The sequence below is a fragment of the Mauremys mutica genome, chromosome 8 (assembly GCF_020497125.1).
Source record: "Mauremys mutica isolate MM-2020 ecotype Southern chromosome 8, ASM2049712v1, whole genome shotgun sequence".
NCBI classification, from domain to species: Eukaryota; Metazoa; Chordata; order Testudines; family Geoemydidae; genus Mauremys; species Mauremys mutica.
Window position 1 is genome coordinate 98,988,782 of NC_059079.1, and position 27,926 is coordinate 99,016,707.

At 44.0% G+C, this 27,926-nt stretch overlaps 1 protein-coding gene across 6 annotated transcripts in view; it reads left to right on the forward strand.

Moving 5' to 3' along the window:
* The window catches only part of JADE2 (jade family PHD finger 2), a 210,528-nt gene that overhangs the window by 61,465 nt on the left and 121,137 nt on the right, over window positions 1–27,926 (forward strand). For 2 of the 6 annotated variants that reach the window (XM_045026036.1, XM_045026037.1), the window contains exons 3-4: window positions 22,706–22,763; window positions 26,486–26,571. In XM_045026036.1, coding sequence (XP_044881971.1) covers window positions 22,706–22,763; window positions 26,486–26,571 — 144 coding nt within the window. Of the gene's footprint in view, window positions 1–10,391; window positions 11,109–18,883; window positions 18,902–20,420; window positions 20,615–21,468; window positions 21,568–22,705; window positions 22,764–26,485; window positions 26,572–27,926 lie in introns of those variants that run through there. The other 4 variants (XM_045026034.1, XM_045026038.1, XM_045026033.1 and 1 more) reach the window with 4 other exon arrangements.

Genomic DNA, 27,926 nt, shown 5'->3' on the forward strand with positions numbered 1-27,926 from the left:
TGTGTTCTAGCAATTTTGTTGTTCAGGGTACACTATTTTTTTTAAAACAGATAACATCTTTATCCTGTCATACAGTAAATTACCGTATGCACTTGCACTTTTATAAACTTTCCCCTTGGGAACTTATTCACTGAAATGGAAATGTCTTCTTTACATCTTCATACCTCCAGAGAAATAGAATGAAATTGGCTAACGTAAGTTATATACTGAGCATCTAGAGGAAATCCATATAGAATATGGAATTTGGACAGTCTTAATGCCTGTATTGTTTATACAACGAGGAGTCCTTGTGGCACTTTAGAGACTAACAAATTTATTTGGGCATAAGCTTTCGTGGGATATAACCCACTTCATCAGATGCATGAAGTGAAAAATACAGTAGGCAAGTATAAATATACAGCACATGAAAAAATGAAAGTTGCCTTACCAAGTGGGGGGTCAGTGCTAAAGAGTTGACAAGAAGAGGTGAGTATCAACAGAGGGGAAATTATTTTTTGTAGTGACCCAGCCACTCCCAGTCTTTATTCAGGCCTAATTTGATGATATCCAGTTTGCAAATTAATTCCAGTTCTGCAGTTTCTCATTGAAGTCTGTTTTTGAAGGTTTTTTGTTGAAGAATGGCCACTTTTAAGTCTGTTATTGAGTGTCCAGCGAGATTTAAGTGCTCTCCTAGTGGTTTTTGAATGTTAAAATTCTTGACGTCTGATTTGTGTCCATTTATTCTTTTGTGTAGAGACTGTCCGGTTTGGCCAATTTACACGGCAGAGGGGCATTGCTAGCACATAAAATAAATCCTTATTTTTAATTTTAATTTATTATAATTAACACGACCTCCTAGCACTGCTCATTTTGGAGTCTACAAAATTTTTCTTTATTAGTGAAACGTCTTAAGTGCTGCACTCAGGGCTATGTTTCCCCATCATTGTATTTTAATTGTAAAAGTTGTAAATGTCTCCAGAAAAGGAACAGAGGAATAAAAATGGGGTTACAAGGAGAAAGTATATTACAGCGGAATCTACCGTGATGCCTAAAGTATCCATACAAAGCGAAAGGAGATATAACAGGTCTCCAATCACAGCCACAGCACTTAAAGGTGTTCAGCTCTCTGACAATGCTTCTGATTTCCCTAAAACTACTTTTACATCTGCGGTTTCTTTGAAAACTGTAACTCTTGCAATGCAGGGATTGAGGGAAAGGTTTGCTGTATTTGACTCCAAATTAGATTCGCTTTCTAATAGAACTGCACAGGTAGAAAACAGATGTCAATGAAAAGAATTTTGAAAAATTGCAGAAGAAATTCAATGCATTGGAATATGAACAACTTTACACAAAATCCCTTATTGATGCGTGAATGAAAGATTATTCCTTCAGATACAGGAAGACTGACATTTCTGAAAATGATATTAAACAACCAATGCTAGGATAGTCTTGAACTAACTGTGGTGGGGAGGAAATTTCTTATTGAATATCTGCTTTCTTCTTACTTTATATCTTATTTTGACCTAGCTTTCTGGTAACTAAAGGTATTTGGGATTGCAAATAAAATCTCACAATCTTCTAATCTGCCAAATTTAAGTTTTCCTCTACTGTAATTCTAGTTCCTCAGTTTCAGACAGAGAAAGAATTGTGCAACAAAAATGGGAAGGAAAAAGGATTCTTTTATATAATGACCATAGGATCCATCTCTCCCCAGATCTTTCTATGACAACTCATGCTAGAAGATGGAAATTATTATTGTAACATAACAGATCTTGTTATAAAGAGGATGGTGATAAATTGTTCTCTTTATCCACTGAGGACAGGACAAGGAGTAATGGGCTTAAAGTGCAGCAAAGGAGATTTTAGGTTAAACATTAGGAAAAACTTCTTAACTGCAAGGGTAGTTAAGCACTGGAACAAATTACCTAGGGAGGTGGTGGAATCTGTATCATTGGAGTTTTTAAAGAACATGTTAGACAAACACCTGTCAGGGATGGTCTAGATAATACTTAGTCCTTCCTCTGTACAGGGGACTGGACTCGATGACCTACTGAGTTCTCCTCAAGTCCTACAATTCTGATTCTTGCTTTCTGTTTTTCTTTATCTATTTATTACCCTGCAAACTTACACCTGACTTAAAAAAAATAAAAACACATAGGCAAAAATCCTCAGCTGTAGCCAAAGAGTGGGCATTACAAATTGGGAGAGGGATGCACAAGTGGCTTTAAGCCACCGTTCTGCTTCCCAATCCAGCTTGCTAAGTGTCAATCCAGTTTCCTGATGTAAATTAGAGCAGTTCTTAGGTGGCTCTAACTTCTGCTGGCTGCCAAAGGCCTCATGAGGCAGGTACAGCAGGCAGGAATCAGCAGGATCATATTGCCTACACCAACTGCAAGTTGTGCAGTGGCAGAGAAGTTGCTATGCCAGCTCTGTGTCATCGAGGATCTCTACATTTTGATGATCCTCCAATTGCCAGCAACCCTGGCTATAGGCCACTCTGTGCTGATAATGTGGAGAAAAGCGGACACACTGCAGCTCAGCATCTGAAACTTATTTGTTCATTGCAATGACTGTCAGGAGTTTTGGAACTCTCAAAGAGTAGTAAAGAGGTTGTTTCTGAAGGTCTTGAAAGTGATCTGAAAGAGATTTCAGATGCTATATTGTAATTTCATATTCTGTGGAGAATACAAGCTGTTGAGCCTGGTGTTAAGACACTGCAGATTTTAAATCTGATCCACAGACAGAGTTTGTTTCTCATTTATTTTCTGCAAGATCTGTCGGCCTCAAGACGTATAGTGGTCTTACTCATGGTGACAAGGATTAGCATATGTAATTGTTGTGAGATAATTTTAGATGAAGTATTTTATGTATTTTGTCTTTGATGCTGTTAAATAATTTCTGAAATTATAAATACATTTTTACTAGATATAAATAGCCAAATTCACCATTGAAGTCAATGGAGTTGCACCTGCTTATGAATGCAGTTAATTTGTTCCAAAGTGTATTAATGGGCACCACACACAAATAATGTAGATAACAATCTCATGGTGCTTTGGGGGACCCATCTTTAGTTACTGAATTTAACTTTTAATGCAAATCATAGAAAACCTCATAAAGCTAAACTCTTAATGTAAAAACATCCTGTTAATACTAAGTATGTGCTCATCATCCAAAGGTGATCTTTTTTTCACCTTTTCTTTCTGTAACATGTTATATCTTCAAATGTATAGGGTGTTCAGAATTTTATGCCATTTATTTCAGTGTTGTGCTGGTCTGTTCAGACTTCTGAGTGTCATGTTAATGGATTTAGCTTCTTTCTCTATTGTTCTGTCTTTTTCTCTATCCACGTGATGTCCACGTTATCACTTGCATTGGAAGTTGTATTGGTGGATCCCTAAAGCATGTCCTAAATCTGTCCATTGTCATCTTCTAACCATTTTTGATTATTTAGATTGGTTTGCTCTACTTACGATTTCTGATGTTGCAAGAAACACTTTCCAATGGACTCTGAAGGTATTCTGAAGGCATTTACTTTGAGATGAGTTGATCTTCTTGTCAATTTTTGTTGTAGGTTTCTATGACTCTGCTCCATAGAGGAGGACAGACCTACTGCCGGTGTTAAAAATTCATATTTTTTGTCAGTATCAGTCATGTTACTTTTCCAAATCTTTTCAAGTTTATGAAAGTTGTTTGCTGCTTTTGATAGTTGTTGCTTGACATCTAGCATAATGTCACCATCATTGCACATCTCACTCCCCGGATAGATGGAATGACTTTTTTCTTCTAGTGTTTCTTCATCCACTCTAATGGTTGCGTTTGGGACATTGATAGCCATATATTTTGTCTTTGGGTTGATGAACAAACCAACCTTTTTCCTGCCAAAAACTGGGTTTTTTTCTTCCATTAAACAATGCATTGAACTAAGCAGGACAAGGTCATCAGCAAAAATGAGGTCATCCAATTGTGCTTTGTCAATTGTTTATAAAATTCCTCAGTTGCCTTTGGTGGTTGCTTTCTTCAAGATACAGTTAATGACCAGTGCAAACAATACTGGGGACATAAGACACCTTTGCCTTACTCAGGTTGTCACTGCCAACCATTGGCCATTGTTGAAGGTCCACACTCCAGGTGTTTCTTGATACATTCCAGGAGGATGTTGCATATGGTTTTCCCAGGCACTGAGAGTAACATGATTCCTCTCCAGTTATTCTGGTTGGTAAGGTCACCCTTCTTTGGCAATTTTACTATGATGCTTCTCTCCCACTGGGTTGGGTTCTTTTCTTGGTTCCATATTCTATCCAAAACACAAGAAAAGTCTGTAGGGGGCTTTTTATTTTTTGTTTAGTTATGCAAAAATAAGTACTCATATTGTTTTGGTGAATGAAGATGAAAGAAAAATGTTGCTGGTTTCTTCCCCCGAGATCATATTTCTTACTTGTTGCAAAAGTGCTTATTTAAGCATCAGTCATCTTAGCCTGTGCTGTGTAGACAACTCTGTTTTTTTTAGAGGATTTGTACTGTTATTTCTTCTACAATGTTTTTCTTTTTTTACTATTAGAATTATTTCTCCTATAAGCAAAGACCAACTGACAACACTCTGTCAAAGATCTTCATAATTGTCACATATATGTCATGTCACATATATATGATATTCAGATCACATAACATGACATATATAAGAATTATATATTAAACATAAAAAGCCGCTTCCAGCAGCTCCCATTGGCCTGGAGCAGCGAACCACGGCCACTGGGAGCCGTGATCGGCCGAACCTGCAGACGCAGCAGGTACACAAACCGGCCCGGCCTGCCAGGGGCTTTCCCTGCAGAAGCGGTGGAACAAGTTTGGGAACCACTGATCTAGGCCATCACTGACAGGTGTTTGTCTAACCTGTTCTTAAAAACCTCCAGTGACAGAGATTCCATAACCGCCCTAGGTACTTTGTTCCAGTGCTTAACTACCCTGGCAGTCCGGAAATTTTTCATAATGTTTAACCTAAATCTCCCTTGCTGCAATTTAAGTCTTTAACTTCTTGTCCTCTCCTCAGTAGTTAAGGAGAACAATTCATGAGTCTTCTCTGTGTAACAACCTTTTATGTACTTGAAGACTGTTATCATGTCTCACCTCAGTCATCTCTTCTCCAAACTAAACAAACCCAATTTTTTCAATCTTTCCTTGTACATCATGTTTTCTAGACCTTTAATCATTTTTGTTGCTCTCTTCTGGACTTTCTCCAATTTGTCCACATCTTTTCTGAATTGTGCCCAGATCAGAATACATTAGTCCAGTTGAGGCCTTATCTATGCTGAGTAGAGTGGAAGAATTACTTCTCATGTCTTGCTTACAACACTCCTGTTTATACATCACAGAATGACATTTGCTTTTTTTGCAACAGTATTTTGTAATCCATTGTTACTCCCAGATCATTTTCTGCAGTACTCCTTCCTAGGCAGTCATTTCCCATTTTATATTTGTGAAATTGATTATTCCTTCCTAAGTGTAGTACTTTGCATTTGTCCTTATTGAATTTCGTCCTATTTATTTCAGACCATTTCTCCAGTTTATCAAAATAATTTTGAATTATAATCCTGCATTCCAAGATGCTTGCAACCCTTCCCACATTGGTATTGTTCACAAACTTTGTAAGTGTACTCTCTATGCCAGGGGTCGGCAACCTTTCAGAAGTGGTGTGCCGAGTCTTCATTTATTCGCTCTAATTTAAGGTTTTGCGTGTCAGTCATACATTTTAACGTTTTTAGAAGGTCTCTTTCTGTAAGTCTATAATATATAACTACTTTACATAAAACAATAGTTTAAATAAGGTTTTTAAAATGTTTAAGAAGCTTCATTTAAAATTAAATTAAAATGCAGAGCGCCCCGGACAAGTGGCCAGGATCCAGGCAGTGTGAGTGCCACTGAAAATCAGCTCACATGCCGCCTTCAGCACGCGTGCCATAGGTTGCCTACCCCTGCTCTATGCCATTATTCAAATCTTTTTTTAACAGAATCGGACTCAGGACAGATCCCTGTAGGACACCACTCAATATGCCCTTCCAGCTTGTGAACCATTGATAACTGCTCTCAGAGAATGCTTTTCCAACCAGTTGTGCACCCACCCTATAGCAGGTTTATCTTGCCTATATTTCTGTAGCTTTTGTGAGACTGTCATGTGAGACAGTAACAAAAACCTTATTAAAGTCAAGATATATCACATCTACTGCTTCCCCCCATCCACAAGTTTTGTTAACTGTCAAAGGAGGATATTAGGTTGATTTGACAGATGTTCTTGACAAGCCCATATGGACTATTACTTACCACCTTATTTTCTTCTAGGGCCTTGCAATGGATTGTTTGATTACTTGCTCCATTATCCTTCTGGGTACTGCAATTAAGATGACTGGTCTGTAATTCACAGGTTGTCCTTATTCCCTTTATAGATAGGTAATATATTTGCCCTTTTTTGGTCCTCTGGGATCTCTCCTGTCCTCCACAAGTTCTCAAGGATAATCACAAATGGTCTCTTCAGCCAGTTCCTTAAGTATTCTAGAATGTATTTCACCAGGCCCTGCCAACTTGAAGACATCTAACTTGTCTAAGTAATTCTTAACTTGTTTTCCATTTTTACCCTCAGCTCTTACCTCATTTACAATGATGTTCACTATGTTAGTTGTCCAATCACTGCTAACTTTTTCTGTGAAACTGAAAAAAAAGGCATTTGACACTTCAGCCATTGCTGCATTTTCTGTTTATTGTCTTTCCCTCCTCATTGAGTAATGGGCCTACCTTGTTCTTGGTTTTCCTCTTGCCTCTCATGTTTGTTAGGCTAGTTTAATCTCATTTTGTCTGTTGGCCTTTTTAATTTTGTCATTTACATGCTTGTGTTGTTTTTTTTATATTCATCCTTCGTAGTTTGACCTCATTTCCACTTTTGGTATGATTCTTTTTTGAGTTCCAGATCCTTGAAGATCTCCTGGTTAAGTTAGGGTGATCTCTTACCATACTTCTTATCTTTCCTATGCACTGGGATAGGTTGCTTTTGTGCCCTTAATAATGTCTCTCTAAAAAAACTGTTAATTCTCCTGAACTCTTTTTGATATATGCACTATGATACAGATTATGATACAGGTTTTAATTACATAGTCACATATTAGTTTTTCCATATGACACCTGCCTCATTCAGTGCACAGGATAGACAATGATCAGTTAATAAGCAGCTTTTCAATATTTTTTTATCCTCATTGTTCATTTGTAGCTTGAGGCCTTATATACGGCACACTATTCAAATCCTGCTCTGAAAACAGAATTATTAATTTCCTCATGGGCTTTTCCATGGCACTCATCGCTTTAGTATCCAAGTGCTTCACAAACATTAATTAATGTAAGGCCCTCTGTTCGGTGAGGGGGTAGTATATCCCCATTGTACGGATGGGGAGTGGAGGCAATTAAGGTAAAATGTATCCACTAATTTAGGGTGCCCAATTTGAGATGCCTAGGCACTTAGCACAGAACACTTAGCATGATATGGCACTTTATATGTTCATAGGAAAGCTTCCATTGACAACTCTGAGTGGTCACCACTTCTGCAAATCATCTCCCAGGTTCTCAAGTTTGGCCCCTAGGAAAGGAAAAACACACAGTTAGGTACTACCTATGAAAAGTTTGGTGTAAGTGACTTGCTTAACATCACCCAGGAACTCTGTGGCAGAAGCAGGGATTGAATTCAGTTCTCCAGAGTGGCATTCAATTTCCTTAAGGATGAGATCCCTCCTTTCTCTTCTACAGTTCCCTGCCTCATTCACTACATACTTTCCAACTCCTGCTACCAATGAAGCAGGGGTCCTACAGAAAACAGCCTTCTTCACTGCACAGCCCTGCTCCATCCCCAGAGCAGGTGCATCCTGTGCACTGAATGAGGCAGGGGTTGTGGAAAAAAATAGTATGTTATCATGTAATTATAGACTGTATCAAACGCATAGACACAAGGGGTGCAAACTGAGGCTGCACAAGCAAACTTCAGTTCCAGTCTCACCGGCCTCCTTGTTTGAGTTACTCCTTTTCCTTCTATCTGTTCTGGCTTTTGTCTCCTCTGCATTTGAATCAGATTACTTCTTCCTCTACAATGCCTTGGGTGTGAGCAGGAGGGGGTTGTTGAAACTAGGTTGTTGGAACTAGGTTGCAGGAGAGACAGCTCCCTGCTCCTAGTTCCAGTGCCTGGCTTAACTCCAGCCTGGAGTAGCTGGAAACAGTCATGACAAGGAAAGCTCTCCTGAGCCACTATATTGCCTTAGGCTGGACCATGCTCAGTCTCTCTGTGGCTTGGCCACATGATTTGTCTGGTCAGCAGCACTAGGAGCTGTGAGGGCATGGAGCATGTTCAGTGAGGATAGAATCTTAGGAGACTTTAGCTGTTAAAATCAAAGAAGTCTCTACTGAGCATGTGCAAACTTCAATTTTACAAGGTTTATAATATGGCCAAATGTGGGTGGATTTTCACAGAGATGGCAAAAGGCACATCCTAGACACAAAGGCTATCCCTGCCCCCACCAGATTTCAGGTCCCTGCTCCAAAGAATGGGGGCATTCAAAGAAAAGGTCTCAAGATATTTTTAATATGGGCAAAACAGTGTATTTTCCCCTAACTTTTTTCTTGGATGTGGCTGAACTGTATTGGTTGAACAAAACAATAGAAATAAAGCAGACACTCAGCATGGAGAATTGCACTGCAAATGGTTACATTCTGACAAAATTATAAACTGAAAACAGGGTTTTATAATGGGAACCTTTATTACAGGAGGTATTGCCAGCCCAGTGTGTAACTATATACATCAAATTCTTGATGAAGTTAACAATCACTAACTAATAGGCAGTTTTAGGTCTAATACATTCAACAGAACTCTTCCTAACAGATTATTTTTGAAAGGGGAAAGTGAACTACAGTATTGTGCAGCAATGGTGCTGCAGAAATACAATGGTGCTGCAGCTTACAACAGAGTTACTGTAGTGGTTTTTGACTGTTCTTGTAGAACACTACAACATATTTGAAGGGTAAGGTACATTTTATAGCCTAGTAAATCTAATTCAGTTAGTGAAACTTTTTAGTTTAAAACGATCAGATCCATATTTTAATAGCAGTTTTTCCAAAAATACCTTAATTTGAATGCTAATCCTTCTCTTTTGGAATTTGTAAAGCATCTCTAAACTATTTGACAGGATCTATGAGCAATCACAGACGATGAAATAATGAGGGAGCAGCCACTGTATATGAAAAACCTAACCAAACTGCAGTGTATATTTTGAAGAAAGGTCTCCATTAGAGGGGAAAAATCAGCAGAAACTGCCTTAAACAACCAGACAGTTTAGGAAGGTTGGGCACCTCCTCCCCCCACTTCCTCCCCTCCACCCAAGATCCCTCACTGCATAGAAATAACTGTTCTTCCCACAGAGTAGGTGTCTAGTTCAAGCAGCCAGCGGTGGGTGTGGCCAGCTAGATACTGGATCAAGCTCCTGCTGCTGCCACCACCACAGAAAATAGAAAGGCAGCGCAAAAGCAATAGCAACAAACCCTTCGAGAAATCAGTAACCCATTGAAGTGCATTTTTTGTGCATGACAAGGTCACCCTGAGAACAAGAAGGGAGAGCTGTCTGCCCTCCTTTCTTGGAAAACTGTGCAAAGTTTTTGGTGTTTTTTTAACCCTTTATATTTTTGCGGCTGGGGGGCGGAGGATGTGGGTGTGTGGGAGAAACAGCCTTAAGAAACCAAACCGAACAGCCACTAGGACAGCATCTGACTAGAGTGTTTTCTTTTCAACCCCTTCCCCCCGTTGCGACTGCTAAAAAAAAACAAATCCAGCATTTAACGGCCCCTCCCCCGCAGCCTTCTCCAGAAGTGATCAAAATAATAACCAGGGGGAAAATCCCGTTTCCTGAAGGGTGGTATTTCAAATACCCTCATCGTCACACCCACCCCCCCAGCTGCCCAACGAAGTTTGTTTGTCTAGAGGAACAGCCTTCGATTGCATTTTTATCCTGCCCTCCCCCATCCCCACCCAGCTGGCACTTTCAGGCACTTCTGGGCAACGCAAGCCCCGTTTAGCCCCTCACGAGGGTCTCCTGCAGGATTTTCCGAGTCCCTCTTTCCGCCTTGCCCAGAATCTGTTATGTGCAAGAAACGTCTTTTTTGACGCAGGAGAAATGGCAAATTTTAAGTACGTCATTAATATGGCGCCAAAAGATTTTTTTTAAGTATAAGCTTATTTTTTTAAGGTTGCAGCAGCAGCAGGAGCCCAGCGCCCGCCTGTGCCCATAGCTCGGAGAAGAGAGGGGGAGTGAAGCAGAGGGGGGGCGAGGAGGTAAAGAAGTGTGTGGGGTTGTGGTGTGTGTGTGTGTGTGTGTGTACGCGGCTGGGGATCATTGCGAAAGCGACCTGATCAGACTTGTACAGTGTGTGTGAGCAACCCGACCCCCCCCCCGCTTGCCTCTACCCAGAGCAAAAGAGAGATGGGGACCCAACGCATCGGGGGGAGGTGAACAGCAAAGGGGGGGCGGGGGGAGGGGGAACAAGACAACACATGCACAAACACAACCAGAGATGGGACCCATGTCTGCTGCACCTGGACCTGCTGCTGCCCAGGAAGAAACAACAAACAAGAAAAAAAGAAATTGAAGAAAGATTTGGGGGGAAGTGAAAATCGTTCTTGATCAGACTAATCATTTAAAAAAGTCACTTCTCCGGTCCTCCCACCTGCCCCCCCCTCCCCAAATAAAAAGGTCAGCAGAAGGAACTGGTCGTTGTTGCAAAGAGATCCTAAGGAAGTCTGGGTTAAAAAAGAAACAGAAACACGCATATAGGGCTGGATCGTGCACAGAGCGGCCATCTCGGCTGGAAGCAATTCTTTTGGGTTCGCATCCATGGAGTTACTTTGTATCCACTCCTAAGAGGAGGGTGTCATCTTCGGATCCAGCAGGGGGGTTATTTCCCCCCCCCTCTTCGCAATGATACCAGATTGATCGTGCAAAGGGGCTTTCCTGATCATTTCAATCGCTGGAGCATCCCCCCCGCCCCCTCTCCACACTCCTCTTTTGTAACCTGAGGGACAGTCTCAACTCTTTGAGGACACTCTCCCAGCAAAGGTAAAGGATGAAGGAGGATTGCATTTTGGATTGCTTTAATTTGCAGCAGATCTTTATTTTGCATCTCTCTGGCTTTTTTTTTTCTTTCCATTTCGCTGGGCTGACTGCTAGGAAGGAAGGGGGGAAATGTGCAGCATTTTACCCAGATCGATTGCGCATGTTGGTCACTCATGTTTTAAAGAGTAAAAAGGAAGCAGCAGGAATGTAAACAAGAACTTTTAAAGGGTCGGCGCAGACGGTTTTTTTTTTATTTTCCAAATTAATGACTGCGGCAGAGCTCACCCCAAACCGCCTCTGGGTTGGGGAGGGGGAAAACAGCACCGTTTATTTTTGCAACGGGCAAAGCAGCCGGGCATCAGGGTCCAAAGGGATCCGGGTGCTTTGGGTCGGGAGGGGGGTGTGAAATGTGCCACAGGAGGCAGCGAGGTAGCCCAGCAAGGGAGAGACACGAGTTTCATTTTGTTGATACGCAGCACGTTTTGGAGCCTTGCAATTCTTGGAGCTGGTGCACATGATCCGCTCCTCTCACGTGCTGGGGCTGCCAGGTCCCTGCCAAATCCTGCACGGCCCCAAACAATGCACCGGGCAGCGGAGGGGCGGGCAGCGCTCGCCCCGCCGGCGGGGGTGGCGGAGCCCGGGGCTGAGCTCCCTGGGCGCTCCGGGTTTGCAGCCCTGCTGTAGCGGGTGGGGGAGGGCCCGCCAGCGAGCCAGCCAGAGCCGCGCGCTGCTGGGGGCACGGCGAGGTTTGGGAATGGAAATGTACAGGCAGCGGCCGCGGCAGGCCGGCTGCACGTTGGGCACAGGACTGTAGGGGGCATGGCTGTTGTTTACCTTCTCCAACTCTCACGGCTCCCGGCGGACTCCTCTGGGGGCGTCTCATCCTCTCCTGCTCCATCTCTGCCTGCCCACCCCCGAGCCAGTCTCCGCTCCCTCGCTCATCCCTCCTTCCTGCCTGCTCCCGTGCATTCCCTCACACCCCTCCGCTCGGCTCGCTCCTGCGGGCTGCCCTTCCTCATCCCCTCCAGTCCCGGCTCCTCCGTCCAGCCCCTCTGCTCCGTGCAATGCAGGCCATCCTCCCTGGCTGCCTCTCTTGCCTCCCTTTCCCTCGCTTTCTGGGTTTGTAGCCATTCTCCTTCCCATTCTCCTGTACCCCAGCTTCATCCCTCTTGTCTGCAGCTCTCTTGCTGGCTCACATCCCCCCATTCCCTTCTCCCTCCTGCCCCATCTCTGGCTGTCACTGCCCCTCTCCTGGCAGGTGCCCATCTCTCATGCAGTCTCCCTTGCCAGCAGCCCCTCCTGTTTGTTTTCTGCAAGGGTCACGTTTTTCTTCCAGGAGATTCATTCACCAGCATTTGAGGGAATCTCTTTAAGCGAAGATGGGAACAAGAAGTCCTGACATTGAGCAACAAATATTCCCTCTCATCCCCTCTGCTTTCCTTCGCATAAAATCCCTCTTCTCTCTCCATTTGCTGCGGGAGAGACATAGACAGTCTCCAAAATGTCCTTCTCGCTTTGGGTTTTTTTTTTTCTGATCTAGGCACATGAATACAGCCCTTCCCCTTCTGCTCTAATACAGTCCCCCTGCCCCCACCCGTCTCTGTATCTCATCATCTCACTCTCATCTTCACTCTTCCATGCTCCAATCACTTCTACACATACATGCTCCCACTGGCTCGCCCTAATTCTCACACCCAGTCTCTTATAGCCCTTCTCAGGGCTGCAGTCCATCTCTACCCTTCCCTACTAGAGAGAGACCCATAGTCCCCCACTGGCCTCCTGATGCCCACGCTTTCTGTTCCTGCCAGCATCTCACTGGCCCCCTGGTGTTTACCTGGTTTCATTCTTTTACTGATCTCCTATCTTCCTCTTTCTATTTCACTGGTTTCTCTACTCCCCCATCGGTTTCATGCTAGGTTTTGCCACTTGTCCTCTTTCCCTTCCTCTAGGGGGAAGCAAAATGCATCCAAGATAGCATCTTCTGCAATGTTTATTTTGCAAAGCAAGTACCCTGCTCCCTTGTATCGCATGTGCACATAGGTTACAGAAATAGGAGTGAGCTCTAGGTTTAGTTCCCTCTTGAATGACTGGCCACTGTCTCTGGGGGATCATTTAATGATCAGCACTTGCTTCCTACCTGCACAATCTTGACCATACTTTTTTACAATTTGGTGTCTCTTTGGTGGAGCATCTAATTGGATTTTAATTTTAGGAACTGGGTTTACATTTAATTTGGAGCTAATTACCTTTTCAAATGACAGGGAATCCATCTGTCAACTCCCCTCCTTGAAAGGTGCTTTCAGAGTGAAATAGTGTGGGAAGTTGGGAACTGCTTTTGCAGGGTGCAAAAGCTACTGGATTTTCAGGCTAAGGTGCAATTGTGGAAAGACCCCTGTGTGCCCCTAAGTCCCATTAATCTTTTGAACAGCAAGTGCAAATCTCAAACTACCTGGCAAGATGCTCTTTCCAAATACCAAGCCAATTCGTTTTCTTCCCTTCCCCCACACCAGCTATCATTACAAATAATGCAATTACTGTTTTAAATCTGGATCCCCCTTACCAATGAGATCTTTGAAAATGAGGATTTGGCTCCACATAAGGTGGTGCTCAGCCTCTCCCTTGGGGTAAAGAGCCTTGGTTTTAGGAACTGTGTTTGACCTTTAAGCATTTATTAGCCATTGAGATTAAAGTAATTGTGAGCTAGAAGTAAAAATAGTTTGCAAAAAGGTTACGTTTGTTTTTTGGTAGGAAAGATCAGGTGGGTTTCTGAAAATCAAGGCTATGTCCAGAGACTGAGTTAAGGGTTATAGGCAGGGAGCTGAAATTAATTTAATTCTTTGTGATTCTGCTAATAGAGCATTTGGCACCAAGCTCTGAAAGTTGCCTGACATGTGGTCCTCAAACTGCCAGTTCAATAGGATTTGACCCTGTGGGATTTTGTGCATGTTCTGAGTGCCCTAAGTTAAGGGTGCTCAGGAACATGCAGGACGGAGCCATTGATTCTGTGCACAGCATGCAGTGCCCATCCTCATTTACTTTTCTCTTTGTATTTGTGCATGTCATGGGGTGGGAGTCAACCCTGCAGCACTTCCTGCTAGTTGTCCAGGGAATTAGTGTTTCCAGCCTCCAGAGCACCCTCTTCAGGCCGGTGTCCCACTTGCTGCTGGGCCTGAGTCCCTCCTGGCCCCTTTCAGGCCAAGGTGCTGCCCCCTGGCAGTACCCCCACAGATCTGGATCTCCGCTGCCCGGGGAACCCCCACCCTCTATCCCCACCTTACCTCAGACTATGGCTACTGCCAGTCTTGCTCTAGCCCCCATTCACTGGGGCAGACTGCAGTATAAATGCCACTCATCACCAGCAAGGGGGGTTTGGACCTGCTGCCTCTGCCTACCCTTGGGCTGCCCTCTGCAACCCCAGTACCTTTTCTGGCCTTTAACAAGGCCTGCAGCCTGGGGGTTCCCAAGCTGGCGCTCCCCCAGCTCCTCTAGTCTTCCACCAGCCCTGCTCCACTTTAGGTACTCTTTCTCAGCTCCCAGGCAGCCAGGCCCTTCTCCCACAAGAACTAGAAGGAGAATCCTCTCAGCTCCTGGCTTCACTGGCTTTTATAGGGCCAGCTGCAGTCTGATTAGGGCATGGCCGAGCTGCGGCTGCTTCTCCAATCAGCGAGCTTTTAGCCTGCAGCCCCAGCCCTCTCCCAGGGCTGGCTTCAAGCCCTTTCAGGGCAGGAGCAGATGACCACCCTGCTTCTGCCCGCCCGGTTCCCAGAAACCCAATAGATACAGTGCATAACGAATTTTCAGTGTGTGACACCCTCTTCGTGCCCAGAGTAACCTCTCTGATGTCCGTGATGGGTTTAAACATGTGGAGAGAGCTGGTTAATGAGAGGATGAAAATAAAAGAAAAGGAAAGTCAAGTCATAAATATGAGTAATAAAGAAAAAATCCCCTACTAGATATGGAAAAAATGCAAAGCAGAGGAAGTGAGCGGGACTTGTTTTGTTTTAAATTTAAATGAGATTAAAATTTGCTCCAGGAACCAAAACAGCAAGCAGTGCTTAGTGCAGAGAAGAACAAGGACACTTGTCTTTTACTGAGACACTTTAGATGCCCTTTGCTCTAGCACATTGAAATTGATTGCAACCCACACAGAAATGAATGGGTCAGATCAGATTCACCGCTCCGGATGCAGTGCTGAATGACACTACCCATGCCTGTGGGGACGCTGCTGCAGATGATGCGTTCATCCCCAGAAAAGGGCAGCATTAAAATCCAATTGAGGCTTCTTATTTGAAGCCTGCCCAGGAGAGCTAGCAAGCTGGGACCCATCCTGTCTCAGGCCAGCAACAGACACTTTGCGACTGTGCTGGCAAGCTCCAGGCTTCCCATCAGAGCAGGGGTTGTGGGTGGTTTGCAGCGCTGGGCAGAGGTGGAAAGGTCTGGGGAGGGCTGTGCAAGAGGGGACCAGAGAGCAATATTTTTTCTCTAATTAACATAGCAAAGTGTCTTACTTGAAGTGAGAGCAGGCCAGAAGGCAGCACATAGGGGACAAATCCTAGCTTAAAATATATGTAATGAATCACAGCATCTAAAATAGAAGCAGTGAACTACTGGGATGTTAGTAGGGATAGTCAGTGGAGCTGATCCACGGTCCCCCTGGCTCTTAACTTCCCTCTCCTTTCCACTGACCAGCCCTCCCTGCATTCACATCCCGTAGACGCTGGCTGTCCCCCTCTTGTTCCACAGCACCCAGCTGCCCAAGACCCTGATCTCTCTCTTCCTTTTCCTCCTTCTCTCCCAGCCCTCTTCTTGTCCCTAATGATAATGGAAGATCCCCTCTGCCTTTTTGTCCCCTTCACAAAGCTGTGTGCATCAGCCTTCCCTTTCCTGTCTCCTAGGAATAACCTCTAGCTGTCTCAAGTCTCTGGTTCTGTGCCCTGACCCTTTTAAAGCACCTCCTAGCTAATGAGGACCTGCCTCCCCAGCCAGACTTTACTACCAGGACCTAAAAAGCAGGAAATTGACCAAGAGCAGCCTAGATACCAAGGCATTCTCATTTCTCTGGACATTTAAGGTTCCTGGGGTTTCAGAGCCAGGGCAACAGGGAATTGGTGCTAATGCCGGGTGGTCAGGCATCCTTGTTTGCAGCCGGGTCACTGGGTAGGTGGTAGCTCAGGCCTCTTGCCTGGGGATAAGCCTGTAAGCAGACCATGGCTCAGGCTTCCTGCCCAAGGGCTAAACAGATAAACAGCCAAGGGCTCATTCAGCCCCGAGTGAAGGGCTGGGAGTAGGGGGATCTGGGCCTGCCCTTCTCCACCAGGTCCCAGCCCAGGACCCTAGAAGTGATGGGTGGTCCCGCCACAGAGTTGGCAGGGAAGCGTGGGGTAGCTACCTTGTCTCCCAGCAGCACAGCTGAGTCAATATCTCACTTCCGTAGGCTACTTCCTACCGGTGGCTCGTGAGGCTGCTCCACGGCTGCTGAGACCTGGTTCCTCCTCTCCATGTCGAGCGGCTCACTCTCCGCTTCCTCTCTGGGTCTCCGTCTCATAGTCAGATGTTTCTTTACTCAGGTGTTTCACATTCTCCTCTGCCTGGTCTTCTCCCAGGCCGGCTCAGGGGGACCATCGTCTGCCACAGCTGGTTGAGGGTTCTGCTGGCCCTTTGGTGCCCTGGGAAGGACATCTGTCTCCTTCCCTGGCCTAACCCCAACTGAGTTGCAAGTGCAGGGCCCTGCCGACAATGGCATGTAGCCAATCTGTGACTGCTAGCAGCAAATATTTCCAATGGCTGGTGATAGGACACTGGATGGGGAGGGCTGTGAGTTACTACAGAGAATTCTTTCCCAAGTGTCTGGCTGGTGGGTCTTGCTCACATGCTCAGAGTTTAACTAATTGCCATATTTTGGGTGGGGAAGGAATTCCCCCCAGGGTCAGTTTGGCAGAGACCCTGGTTTTATTTTGCCTTCCTCTGCAGTTTGGGGCATGGGTCATTTCCAGGTTTAAACTAGTGTATGTGGGAGATTCTCTGTAACTCAAAGTCTTGAATCATGATTTGAGGACTTCAGTAACTCAGCCAGAGGTTATGGGTCTATTACAGGAGCCGGGGTGGGGGAGTAGGGAGCTGAGGTTCTGTGGCCTGCATTGTGCAGGAGGGTCAGACTAGATGATCATGATGGTCCCTTCTGACCTTAAAGTCTATGAGTCTATGAGTCTCACCCCCCTATGTCCTGTGTGTGGGCCGGAGCTTGGTTAGCTGAGCTCCCAAGGTGGGTTAATCCCCTCTGTCCTGGAGTGAGGCCACTCTGCATCACATATGCCTCGATGATTTACCAGCAGAATCAGGGGGATTGGGCCCAGTGTGTATATTTCCTTGCCAGGATTTAATAATGCTCTGTAGAGATTTGTTAACCATGTGAAGCCCTGGTGTAAGTGGGAAGCGTTGTAACATCCATTGAAACCTTAGGAGCTGCTCTTAGTCGTGTCAGGGTTGAATTTTACCTGTGGCATTTTTGCACACAAATTCTGCCCCTTAACTGAAAAGTTTGTTCTCTTGTTCTCACAAAGCCATCTAAATATACCAAATGCAAAAACTGCATTGGAGTTCATGGGAGTTTTGTCTGAATAATGATTGAGTCTTGTAGGATTTGCCTCCAAAAGTGTAACGGTAAAATGTATGTCACAGTCCGATGAAGATGAATGAGCCTGTAACAGTATAACATCTGAAGCCTCTCTATCCTCTTCTCTGTATGTTATACGTGTCTAGTTGCCTGTCATACAGACCTCAAGACAAGGCAAATAAACAGTTAACACAAAAGGGAAAACACAGTGACCTGCTCCATTCTTCTAATTCACAAAAAATGGAATTGCAGCACCATGGGTTATTACAAGAAAGTGACTGATTCGGAAAAAAGTTTCCTGAGTTACCACTGGGGCCACTACTCTCTATTTGTATTTCTGTTTCCTTATGTTAGTATCAAACAGGAAAATGGTTTCTCACAGCTCCCATTGCAATTTAGGAAGAAAACACAGAATTCAATGTATTTTTCACAACCATCACACAAAATAAGAAGTCGTTGGAGAGGGGAAGCTAGGAGCACAAGGGAAGGTCTTAGGATAGGCATACCTCCCCCCACAAAAAACAAACCAGGAATATATGATGACCAAATAATTTGTTACTGTAATTTTCTCTCCAGAGAACATATGTAGATTAATTAGAGTTTAATATAGGGGCTCCAATCACATGTTAAAGTGCTTTAGGAATTTGCGAATAGAGTTTGCTGTATAATTCTGTCTTTCATGTTAAAGAGTGCCTCTATAGGAGAGACCTTTCCAGTCGAAATTATATTAGCATCTTATTTTATTCATGCTCCTTAGTGACCTGCTGTAGAGGTGGTCTCAGAAATTGCCTGCTTGGAATGCATTTTTGGGGAAAGTAACTGTATTTTGTACCGGGGCATTGTTAGGCCATGATTCTGTGCTTGAGTATGAACTGTAAAGCTGAAACCAGAGGGGAGTTCAGGCAGATTTTTGTGCTGTGGCCCCCATGGTCCGTGGAACCGCTCATCACAGACATATGTGAAGTCTTCTAGCATTTCCGCTTCACCTACAATATCCTAGAATGCTTTATTCTAGCACCTCGCAGACACCAGATGTTTCATTGCAACCCCCAGGTACCTGTGATGCCACAGAGTGAGAGAGTGCATTTTGGAGAAGAGATGCATTTGCTATGCTAGAGCAGAATCTCTGCCCAGTGAGCTAAGATGTGCCAGTGGATTTCCCAGAGGATAAGAAGGGTAAAGGGTTAGTCAAAAAGTATTTCATTTGTGAATGCCCCCCAAAGCCTGGTAAAAGCCTTTCTAATGGTCTTTGCTTCTTTAAAACCTAAATTTTGGGCTAAATATGACCTTACAGTGACCTTTAAGAGCATTATTTTTTCCCCATTTGTTTATGCCTTTGATAAAGATCCTCTATATGGAAAAGGTCAGTTAAAGGAGAAATGAAATTAAAACATGAATCAAGATTATTTTTAAAGTGTCAAATATGTGTGTGGACTTAAAAAATTACCCAGTAGTATGTTTTCAAACCAAATTGGCTGTGAAAACTTCTTTCACAGACCAGGCCAGGCTTGAGTCCACGCTCATAAAGGTCTGTGTTTTCTCTGCTAGAGATGATGACATAACTAAAGGAATGCAAGGAATGTAGCTCCCTGCATTGTTACGTAGGCTGCCTGAGGGGTGGCTCAGTGATCTAATCAGCAGGTTGGGGCAACTGAGATTCCCTGGAATCACCTGTTCAAATTCTGGTAGAGTTGACTCAGCTATTTATTCCTCCAAGATTAATGAATTAAGTGCCATCTACTTCACTGCGTAGAGGCATTCAGACAAGACATTAAGAAAGCAGTGGCCTTTCTGTTCTGCATGGAAATTAAGGACCCTGCAACATTTTTCCTAAGAGCTGTGACTGGTCCAGTGCCCTGGGCCGAAACGTCCTCTCCCTTCACTTGTGCAGTGCATTGTGCATCAGCTGGCTGTCTTCATCCACCCAAGATCTGGAGGCATTTCAATAGCGCTGTATGTCTGTATGGCCAGATTCTTTTCAAATCAATGGATTTAGAGCAGAATTTGTTTTAGAAGGTGCAATCCTGGCTTCACTCAAGTCAGTGGCAAAACGATTTATATAGAACCAGGAGTTTACCCATGCTGTGTAAATCACTTTGGAATGAAAGACGCTGTGTAAATGTAAAACAGCATTAATATACTGATCCTGTAGTCTTTCTGTATTTAGAATTCACATGGATTTTGATGGGAGAGATGTGTGTGGAATGTCTGCGTTATTGCCTTAAAAGAATAATGTTTGCCTTTCTATAATGGCTCCCATCCAAGGATCTCAAAGCACTTTACAAACATAAATTAAAGTTAGCCTCCTCACTTCTGGGGGAAGGGCCTTATTTACAGGTGAGAAAAACGAGTTATAGAGAAGTTAAGTGACTTGTCTAAGGTCACTCAGGAAGTCTGTAGAACAGCTGGGAACAGGACTGAGGGGCCAAATTCAGTCTGGGTGAAATCAGTGGAGTTTCAGCAGAGTATGCCAGGGCAGAAATTAATCATAGTCACCTGACTCCCAGACCTGTGCCTTGATCACATAACCATCCTTCTTCCCTTGGGTGAAGGCCTTAGGAGTCAATAATACTATCATGTCTTCCAGGAGAACCTTAGATGGATGACACATGCCTCGGTGCTCTACTGGAAATTCCATTGGGCATTACTAGAATCCTTTGGTTTCCATGGCTCTCTGTTTCATTCTACTAGCCTGTGTTTGTTTCAGTTGTATGAAGAATTAGCCCCAGGAGTCAGTCAATCAGAAGCCCAATCATTGTGCTCCAAAATCCTGTGTGCCAGTTGGAACCAATAGGAACCAGTTGAAAATGTCCAACTGGAATTTCCACTAAGGATAAGTAAACTGCTGTTAAATCCATCTTTAATATCTTTTTCCCCAAGCAAAATCTAATGGCTAGTAAGTACAAGGCTGGTTTAATAACATCTGTTTCCTCTTGAATCACTCCAAGTATTGATATTGCCATATTCTCAAGGAACATTTTTAATCATGTTTTGACAGCGCAATGTTTTACCACAACACTGATAGTTAAATGTTTATGTTACTTTGTAGTATTATCCCTTATAATGCTGAGATAAAACATTGCATATGTACTGAGAAATAAAGACATTGCTAGGATTTTATATGTTGAGGTATTGGTGGGTATTCTCATATTCTCCAAGGGAAAAATGGCATGCTATGGCATGCTATCAAGTGTGGTTTGTTGTTAATAGCTACTCTGATTAAATCACACACAAAATACATACAAATGTTTTATTCTCCTTTTCCTCCTAAGATTTTAGGAAAAAGGGGGGTAAGTGCAATCTAAGTCCCCCTTAGCCGCCTTAGGACTGGGAGGAATGCCATGAGAATGTGTGTGTGTGCGTGTGTATATATACATATATGTACATAACATATGAAATGTCTGCCCACATCCCATAATATAATAATTTAGATTAGTTAATAAGACATCACTTTTCCTCTGTAGCTCTCAAACCTCTGTGCAGAGGTAGGGAAGTACCGTTATCCACATTTTACAGATTGGGAAACTGAGGCACGGAGAGGCTAATTATTTTAAAGTGTTTCTTAGTCTTGGCGCTTCAGTTTTTGTGTGTCCAATATTAGACTCTTAGGATCTGATTGTCAGGACTACTAAGCACTCACCACTCCCATTGACTTCAGTCAATTCTGTGACTTGTCCGAGGTCACAAAGCGAGTCAGCAGCAGAAGAGGGAATATCCCTTGTACCATGCTAATAGCGCCCAGACGGTGGATTGCTAAACTGGGCTGTACAGGAGGCCACCCCTTCAAATCCTCTGGGGAAATTGCAGTTAGCGCAGAGCACCCAGTTCTTCCCCATCCCCCACAGACTGGTAGGTGGAGAGGGGTGGGAGGATGAGGAGTAGATGGAACCATGGCTTTTTAGGCATTGCTTTTCACACTACACCTATGCGCTGCGAGCTACCCCTGCTTTCATTTGATATCCAGGTGAAGTTTATTGGCTTGGGTCATGTCTCCTAGAGACCTGTCACATCATGTTATTCCTCAGCAGTGGTGATGTAGGATGATTAACAGACCTGGGAGGGGACTGGTGGCAGGGTGTTCTTGGTGAGGGGTTCAGCTTTCCCGAGCAGGCTTCCCACCTTGATTTGCTAGAGACTGGATTTTGTGACCTTTGAGACATGATGCAAGACTCACTTGTTCTCGCAGGCTTTGCCGGGATGGGTCTGGGGTTGAGATGAAGGCCTTGATGAAGGTTACACCGGTGTTATGGAAAGGTTAGTAGGAGGTCTGTGTTATGGGAAGTATATTTCAGGTTTGTATGGAATGGAACTAGGATTTGACAGGCACATGTGAAGTCTAAGTTAAATGGATATTGGCTGAGTGGGCAAGTGGGAAGATGAGTCAGAGGGTGACATCCTGGCTCCTCTGAAGTCAAAGGCAAAACTCCTGTTGACTTCAGTGGAGCCCAGATTTCACCCAGGGACCCTATTCAAAGTGCATAGATCCATTTCTTACATCTATTCCCTTCTTAACATTATAGCTCAATCCTGTAGTTCACTGGCCATCTATTGCCATATTCGACAAGCGACTGCTGCTTAATTCAGTAGCTCTGTATTCCAGTCTTTAAGGCAGCTTTCCAGGGGTTCTCTATGCTGTAGTGAGGAGCATTCTTCACTAAGGCATTTGGAGGCCAGACTTGAATGGGCATTAGGCAAATTGCTGTACGGAGCAGAGTGACAAAAATGCGATCACATCCTTACCTCCTACCAGCAGAGAAACTCAGGAGAGAAATTTTGCCATCCTTAAAGTTTTGTGAAGTAGGGACTCAGTGCTGTTTTACATTCTTTAACCCTCCCCCACACCCCTCATACTTTTCTGTCATTAGGGTAAGTATTTGCTAGTGTGACTGGGTTAACATGATGCGTGGATATTCAGAGATAACAGTGATTTGGTACGGTGATGAGTTTCCTGAACAGTAAGTGTAACATTCAATTTCTTTTGTTACAGATGGAAGAGAAACGACGAAAGTATTCAATCAGCAGTGATAACTCAGACACCACTGACAGTAAGACCTTTAATTCAAGGCTTTGAACAAGATAACTGAGCGATTCACCTCCAGCAGGGAAAGCATTTGAATAATTACTTTGCAAGGAGTTGGGAAAGCTGCATTTACTGGGTAGTCTCAGTACAATAAATTGTGCACTGGGATCCATTTTCAAAAATACATTACTGATGTACGATGAGTTGGTATCAATTTAAATGTCTGGCTGTGGGCGTCTCTTATCTGATAAAAGTGTCCTCCTCCGGGTGGGAGAGAGAGAGACAGCGCTACAAAGCAGCGTTGATTGCAGAACTTCAAATAAAACAAAGCCCTTATTAGACAGGACACTGCAGACTGTCTTCTCACCTTTATTACACTCAGTGTGCATTTAGCTTCAGATGGAATCATGTTGATGGAAAGTAAAGTTCCTATTGGGAAACTATGTATTGAGCACTCCCTGTGGTCTCTGTGAAAATGGAACCCCTTGATTTCCCATCATGAGAGGCGGATTAGATTGGGGAAAAGGCATTAAGGCCTCAATTCAGCAAGGCATGTAAGATTATACTTAATTATAAGCATGTTTCACTTCATTCCCTATTCAGCAACTCATTAAAGCATGCGCTTAAGTATAAGCATGCGAGTAAGTGCTTTGCTGAACTGGAGCCTTAGGGTACAGCCTTGTGAATTGCAGAATGCCCTTCACTCCTACTGGCTTCAGTGGCATTGCCCGCTGCTGGAGAACTGTAGTGTCCCAGAGACTCCATTGTAACCCTCAGCTGGTCTCTACAGATTTCTGTTGGTTTCAGAGACAAGAATAAATAAGTAGGCCTGGGATTTATTGAGAGCGAGGCACCTTGCAGGATCAGGCTGTTCGAATGTTGAAGACGGGGAGACTCTCAGCCACTGACGTTACAGTCATGGCCTGATGGTTCTTTTTTGAGCAGGATTTTGTCCTTATAATGCGGGTTAGATGAGATAGATGGTGGTTGCAGTTCCCACAGCGGTAGCCAGAGTAAGTGCCCTCCCTGACCATGGTGGGAATTCCAGGAGGCAGCACCAGTGGGTGAGATTGCAATATTCAAAGGAATAATTAGGGCTATACACCACGGTGGCAGTAGGGTCCCTTTTTTTATAGTCAATATTTTGTATTGACACTGGGGGTTACTATACAATGAGCTTACTAAACCCAGTAGAGTTAACTAGCTTCCAGGGGCTTCTTGGGGTAAGGCATATATTTAATCATGGTATTAAACAACACGGACTTATCTCTATTGGACTTTGGTATTTATGCAGCCGGTAATATCTCAGCTGTTGACAAATGCTCTCCCGCAGCGTAATTGTAAACAAAACTATGACCTTTTTTATGCCTTTGCCAGAAAGAGATGGTAGCCTGGTGTATTATCTTCGTTCACATGGTTTTAATACCACATTGTAGTTTGCTTTGAGGCAGGTAAAGTGGGAATTATTGATTTGATCTCTTAGTGCAAACTCTGGGCCTGATCTTGTAACTCCTACTCATTGAGTAAGGTCTACCGGTATGAGTAATGACTGCTAATGTCTCTTTTCTTGTGTCCTAAAAATCAACAATCTGAGATTTAGCCAGTCATGTGTGGGAGTTGACTTCAAAGCCAGGGTTCCCCACCAAGGATGCCCTGGGAAGAAACAGCAGGGGCACCCGCTGATAGCAGCTGCCACAGGGAGGTATGTAGGTGAAAGCTTCCCTGAGACAGGATAGTGAGAATTTGCAAGTGCCAAGGACAAAAATTTGCTATTGATACAGCTTGTATTTTATTACATTCTTAACAAGTGACATATTATTCTGTGGAGATTTAGGACAGATATTCCTTGAATTATTTAGCACAGCAGGGTGTTGCTTTCTCACTGTTCTTGCACACTTTGATGTAACTCTAGACCCTACAGGATACAAATGATTGTGACCTTTGAACTAAGGGCTAAATCGTTTGCTGGTGTAAATCAGCGTCACTCCATTAACTTCACTGACTTACACTGAGGGATTGAATTGGCTGATTGACACCAGCCTTAGATCTTTAAGTTTTTTGAAAGCTTTGTGTTAGGCCGTGTTTCTGCCAGCTTCTTGCATGGTTTGATTTTGTTGATATACAACGTAGAGTTGTCCCTGCATGTGCCCATTCAGCCATTGGCTTAACCTGTCAACGGCATTTATTTCTTAGTAAACATAACTGACGGTTACCCTGGACCCAGATATAAAAGATGTATTTATAGTGGTACGTGGGGGGGGTGCTGCTTTAGCTAAGATTGAGTTGTCATTATTGTCATTATTATTATTATTATTATTTTATTATTTATTATTTTATTATGTTTAAATATTTGTGTTGTTATTTATTACCCAATATGGACAAGATTTATTATTACTTTTCTTATGCTTGGTGCTGCACAAGACTCAAAATAAAGAGAATACTTTGAATCCTTGAATACTAATGTAAAGACAGTTTTGCCACTGGAATGTGATGGGAATGTTGTGTTTATTTCCTCAATACAATGTGTAGTGTAACTTTTCACTCGGTGCAGCTGTGGGCTGGTGGAGTGCCTCTAGGCTTGAGCATTAAGTACAGCCAGCAGGGGGGTGGGATAGCGCAGTGGTTTGAGCATTGGCCTGTTAAACCCAGCTTTGTAAATTCAATCCTTGAGGGGGCCATTTAGGGATCTGGGCCAAGCTCAGTACTTGGTCCTGCTAGTGAAGGCAGGGGGCTGGACTTGATGACCTTTCAAGGTCCCTTCCAGTTCTATGCGATAGGTATATCTCCATATATTATTATTATTAAAAGATATGGGTTCTAATCCTGGCTCTTTCATGACAGGATTATCTGGACATCAGTTTTGTCAATACTTTCAGCCTTGGCAGCTGAAGTCTAAGTATGGATTTGGGTGTAACTTTAGGCACCCGTGTTTGAAAATTTTAGCCCTAAATTCTTATTTTGTCCCCTAAAAAATTGTCCGATTTTGGAGGTGCTGAGCCAAGATAGCTACAGTGTTCAGCCCTGCTGAAAATCAAGCCCCTCTTATTTAGATGCATAAATAGGTGTTTGAGTGTCTAACTTTAGGCTCCTGAGTTTCAAAATACTGGTCTGAACTGCTGTGTGCCTCTGTTTCCCTGTCTCAAAGGGGGAATAATAATGCTTACCCACCTTAGTAAAGCACTTTGGGATCTACAAATGAAAAGTGCTAGATAAATATTATATTTTATCTCAGTGTCAGTCCAAATTCACTCCTACTTCACACAAACCTGATGCTCTTCTCAGTGTCAGCTATTGGCTTCAGAAATGCCAAATAATGGAACTGAGACTGGACTGACTGGAAGTTAACCGCAGGTCATTTCTAGCTTCTTAATCTTGCTCTACTAGGTTTTTTTCGGTTTATTATTTTTGTGGTTTAAAGTGGACTTGGAGTTCTCATCAGCAGGAGATTGACAGCCCTGGAGCCTGGAGATCTCTGAGTATCTGCAGAGCAGGGGCAGCACAGACAACAGTAGTGCTAGCTTTCCTCATGCCTCACCACTCCCATGCCTCCTCCCTCTACCGGGGGTCGCTGGAGAGGATGAGAAGGGAGTTCATTCACCATGGCCCATTCACTCTTTGGCCTCCCAGCTGAGGGTCCAGCAAGGGGGGTGGAGGGACTGTTGTGACAGTGAGTCTTGTGACCCAGATGACAAAAAAGCTGGGGTCAGTTTCTTCTGCAGATAACTCTTACCTTGTGTCTCATTTAAGGTCATACGACATCAGTGTCAAGATGCTCCAAAATTCCAAATACAAAATCCAGCTGGTCAAGACAGAAGGAGAAGAAGCCCTCTGAGGTTGGTTGCTTTTCTTGTTGCTAATCAGCCCGTGCTTCGGTAATTTTAGTGCTCGTCCAGGTGTAATGGAAACAAGCATAGCGAAGGCTGACAGTAGGCAGAGGTGCTAGAGCCACCTGTCCCTCTCAGAAGCCCCAGACCTCTGTCAGTATGCACTCAGCAACAGAGGTGCATCGTGCTCTTCCACCTCCCCATTGGCCCTCTGGAGCTGTCACTCTCCATGGATCTCTCCCTGCGCACGTCTGTTGAGAAACTTTCATAATGGCATGGAGTTATGGGGTGGGGCGTGGGTAGTTGGGAGGTAGCAGGATGGAGAAGGAGCTGGATAGGACCCTGTATATTACTTCCCTCAGGGACCCATAAAAGTAGAGCTGGCCTTGAGTGTATCAGCCAGAAAGCTATCCTGATAATGGCCTGCAAGCATCTCCAGTGCGTCATGAGCCTGCTCTGCTGGGAAAGTCTCCCCCTGACTTCACTGTGAGTGGGATTGGGTTTTATTACAGTATTTGAATTTGCCTGATGGCTGAGGATTCCCAGTGATCAGCTGCCTGGCCAGTTAGCCTGATCCTTTGCAAAAAGAGGCATATCTTGCAGAGGGAGGCATATCCATCAAGTATTTATATTTCTATCATATAATTAGCTGCCCCTGTAGACCGTAGAATTTTATGGAGTAAAGTTTGAATTAATTGGTCACATGGGTCATATATATTAGAAGTCTCTGAGGTCAGAGGGAGGTATCCTCAGTTTAACATGGTGACTCCTCTCTTCTGGATAATTAGGGTGTACTGGGGACTGTTAAATAGGAGCTAATACAGTATTTAACCCGGAGGGGGAAATAAAGTTTCATTATTTTCCTTTTAGTTCCGCTGTGGGGCACCCATGCATTAGGCTGAGGCAGTTGGCATATGGCCTTTTGCCGTGGCAGCCCCTTGCTCTACTAGCAGGGGATAAAAGGCACTGTCCACGTTGGGGCTGAAATGGTGCTAGCTGTATCACTTGCTGCTGGCAGGCTTTCAGCACCATTTCTCTGAGCTGGTTGGAGAGGAGCTAGGTTGTTGTTTTTTTTTTTTTCTGAGAACCATGCTGTGATTGTGTTATAATACCATCCTGTAGCATGGAGTGAAGCTGTGTCATGTTTTGCCTAGCATGGGCCTCAGACATAATTCCCATGGGCATGGAAACTATACTAGCAACAGCTGTGTTGTAGCAACAGCAGTGTTTAAAGCCAGTCATTGCTATCTTGGTTTCCTCTGTAGTGTGAACAGAACTTAAAAGCGGTACCAGTCTTCCTTTCCTTTGGACACGGGTCCAGATCCAGAGTTGAGTCGGAGTCTAGAGGGAGTCTACGTTTGTGT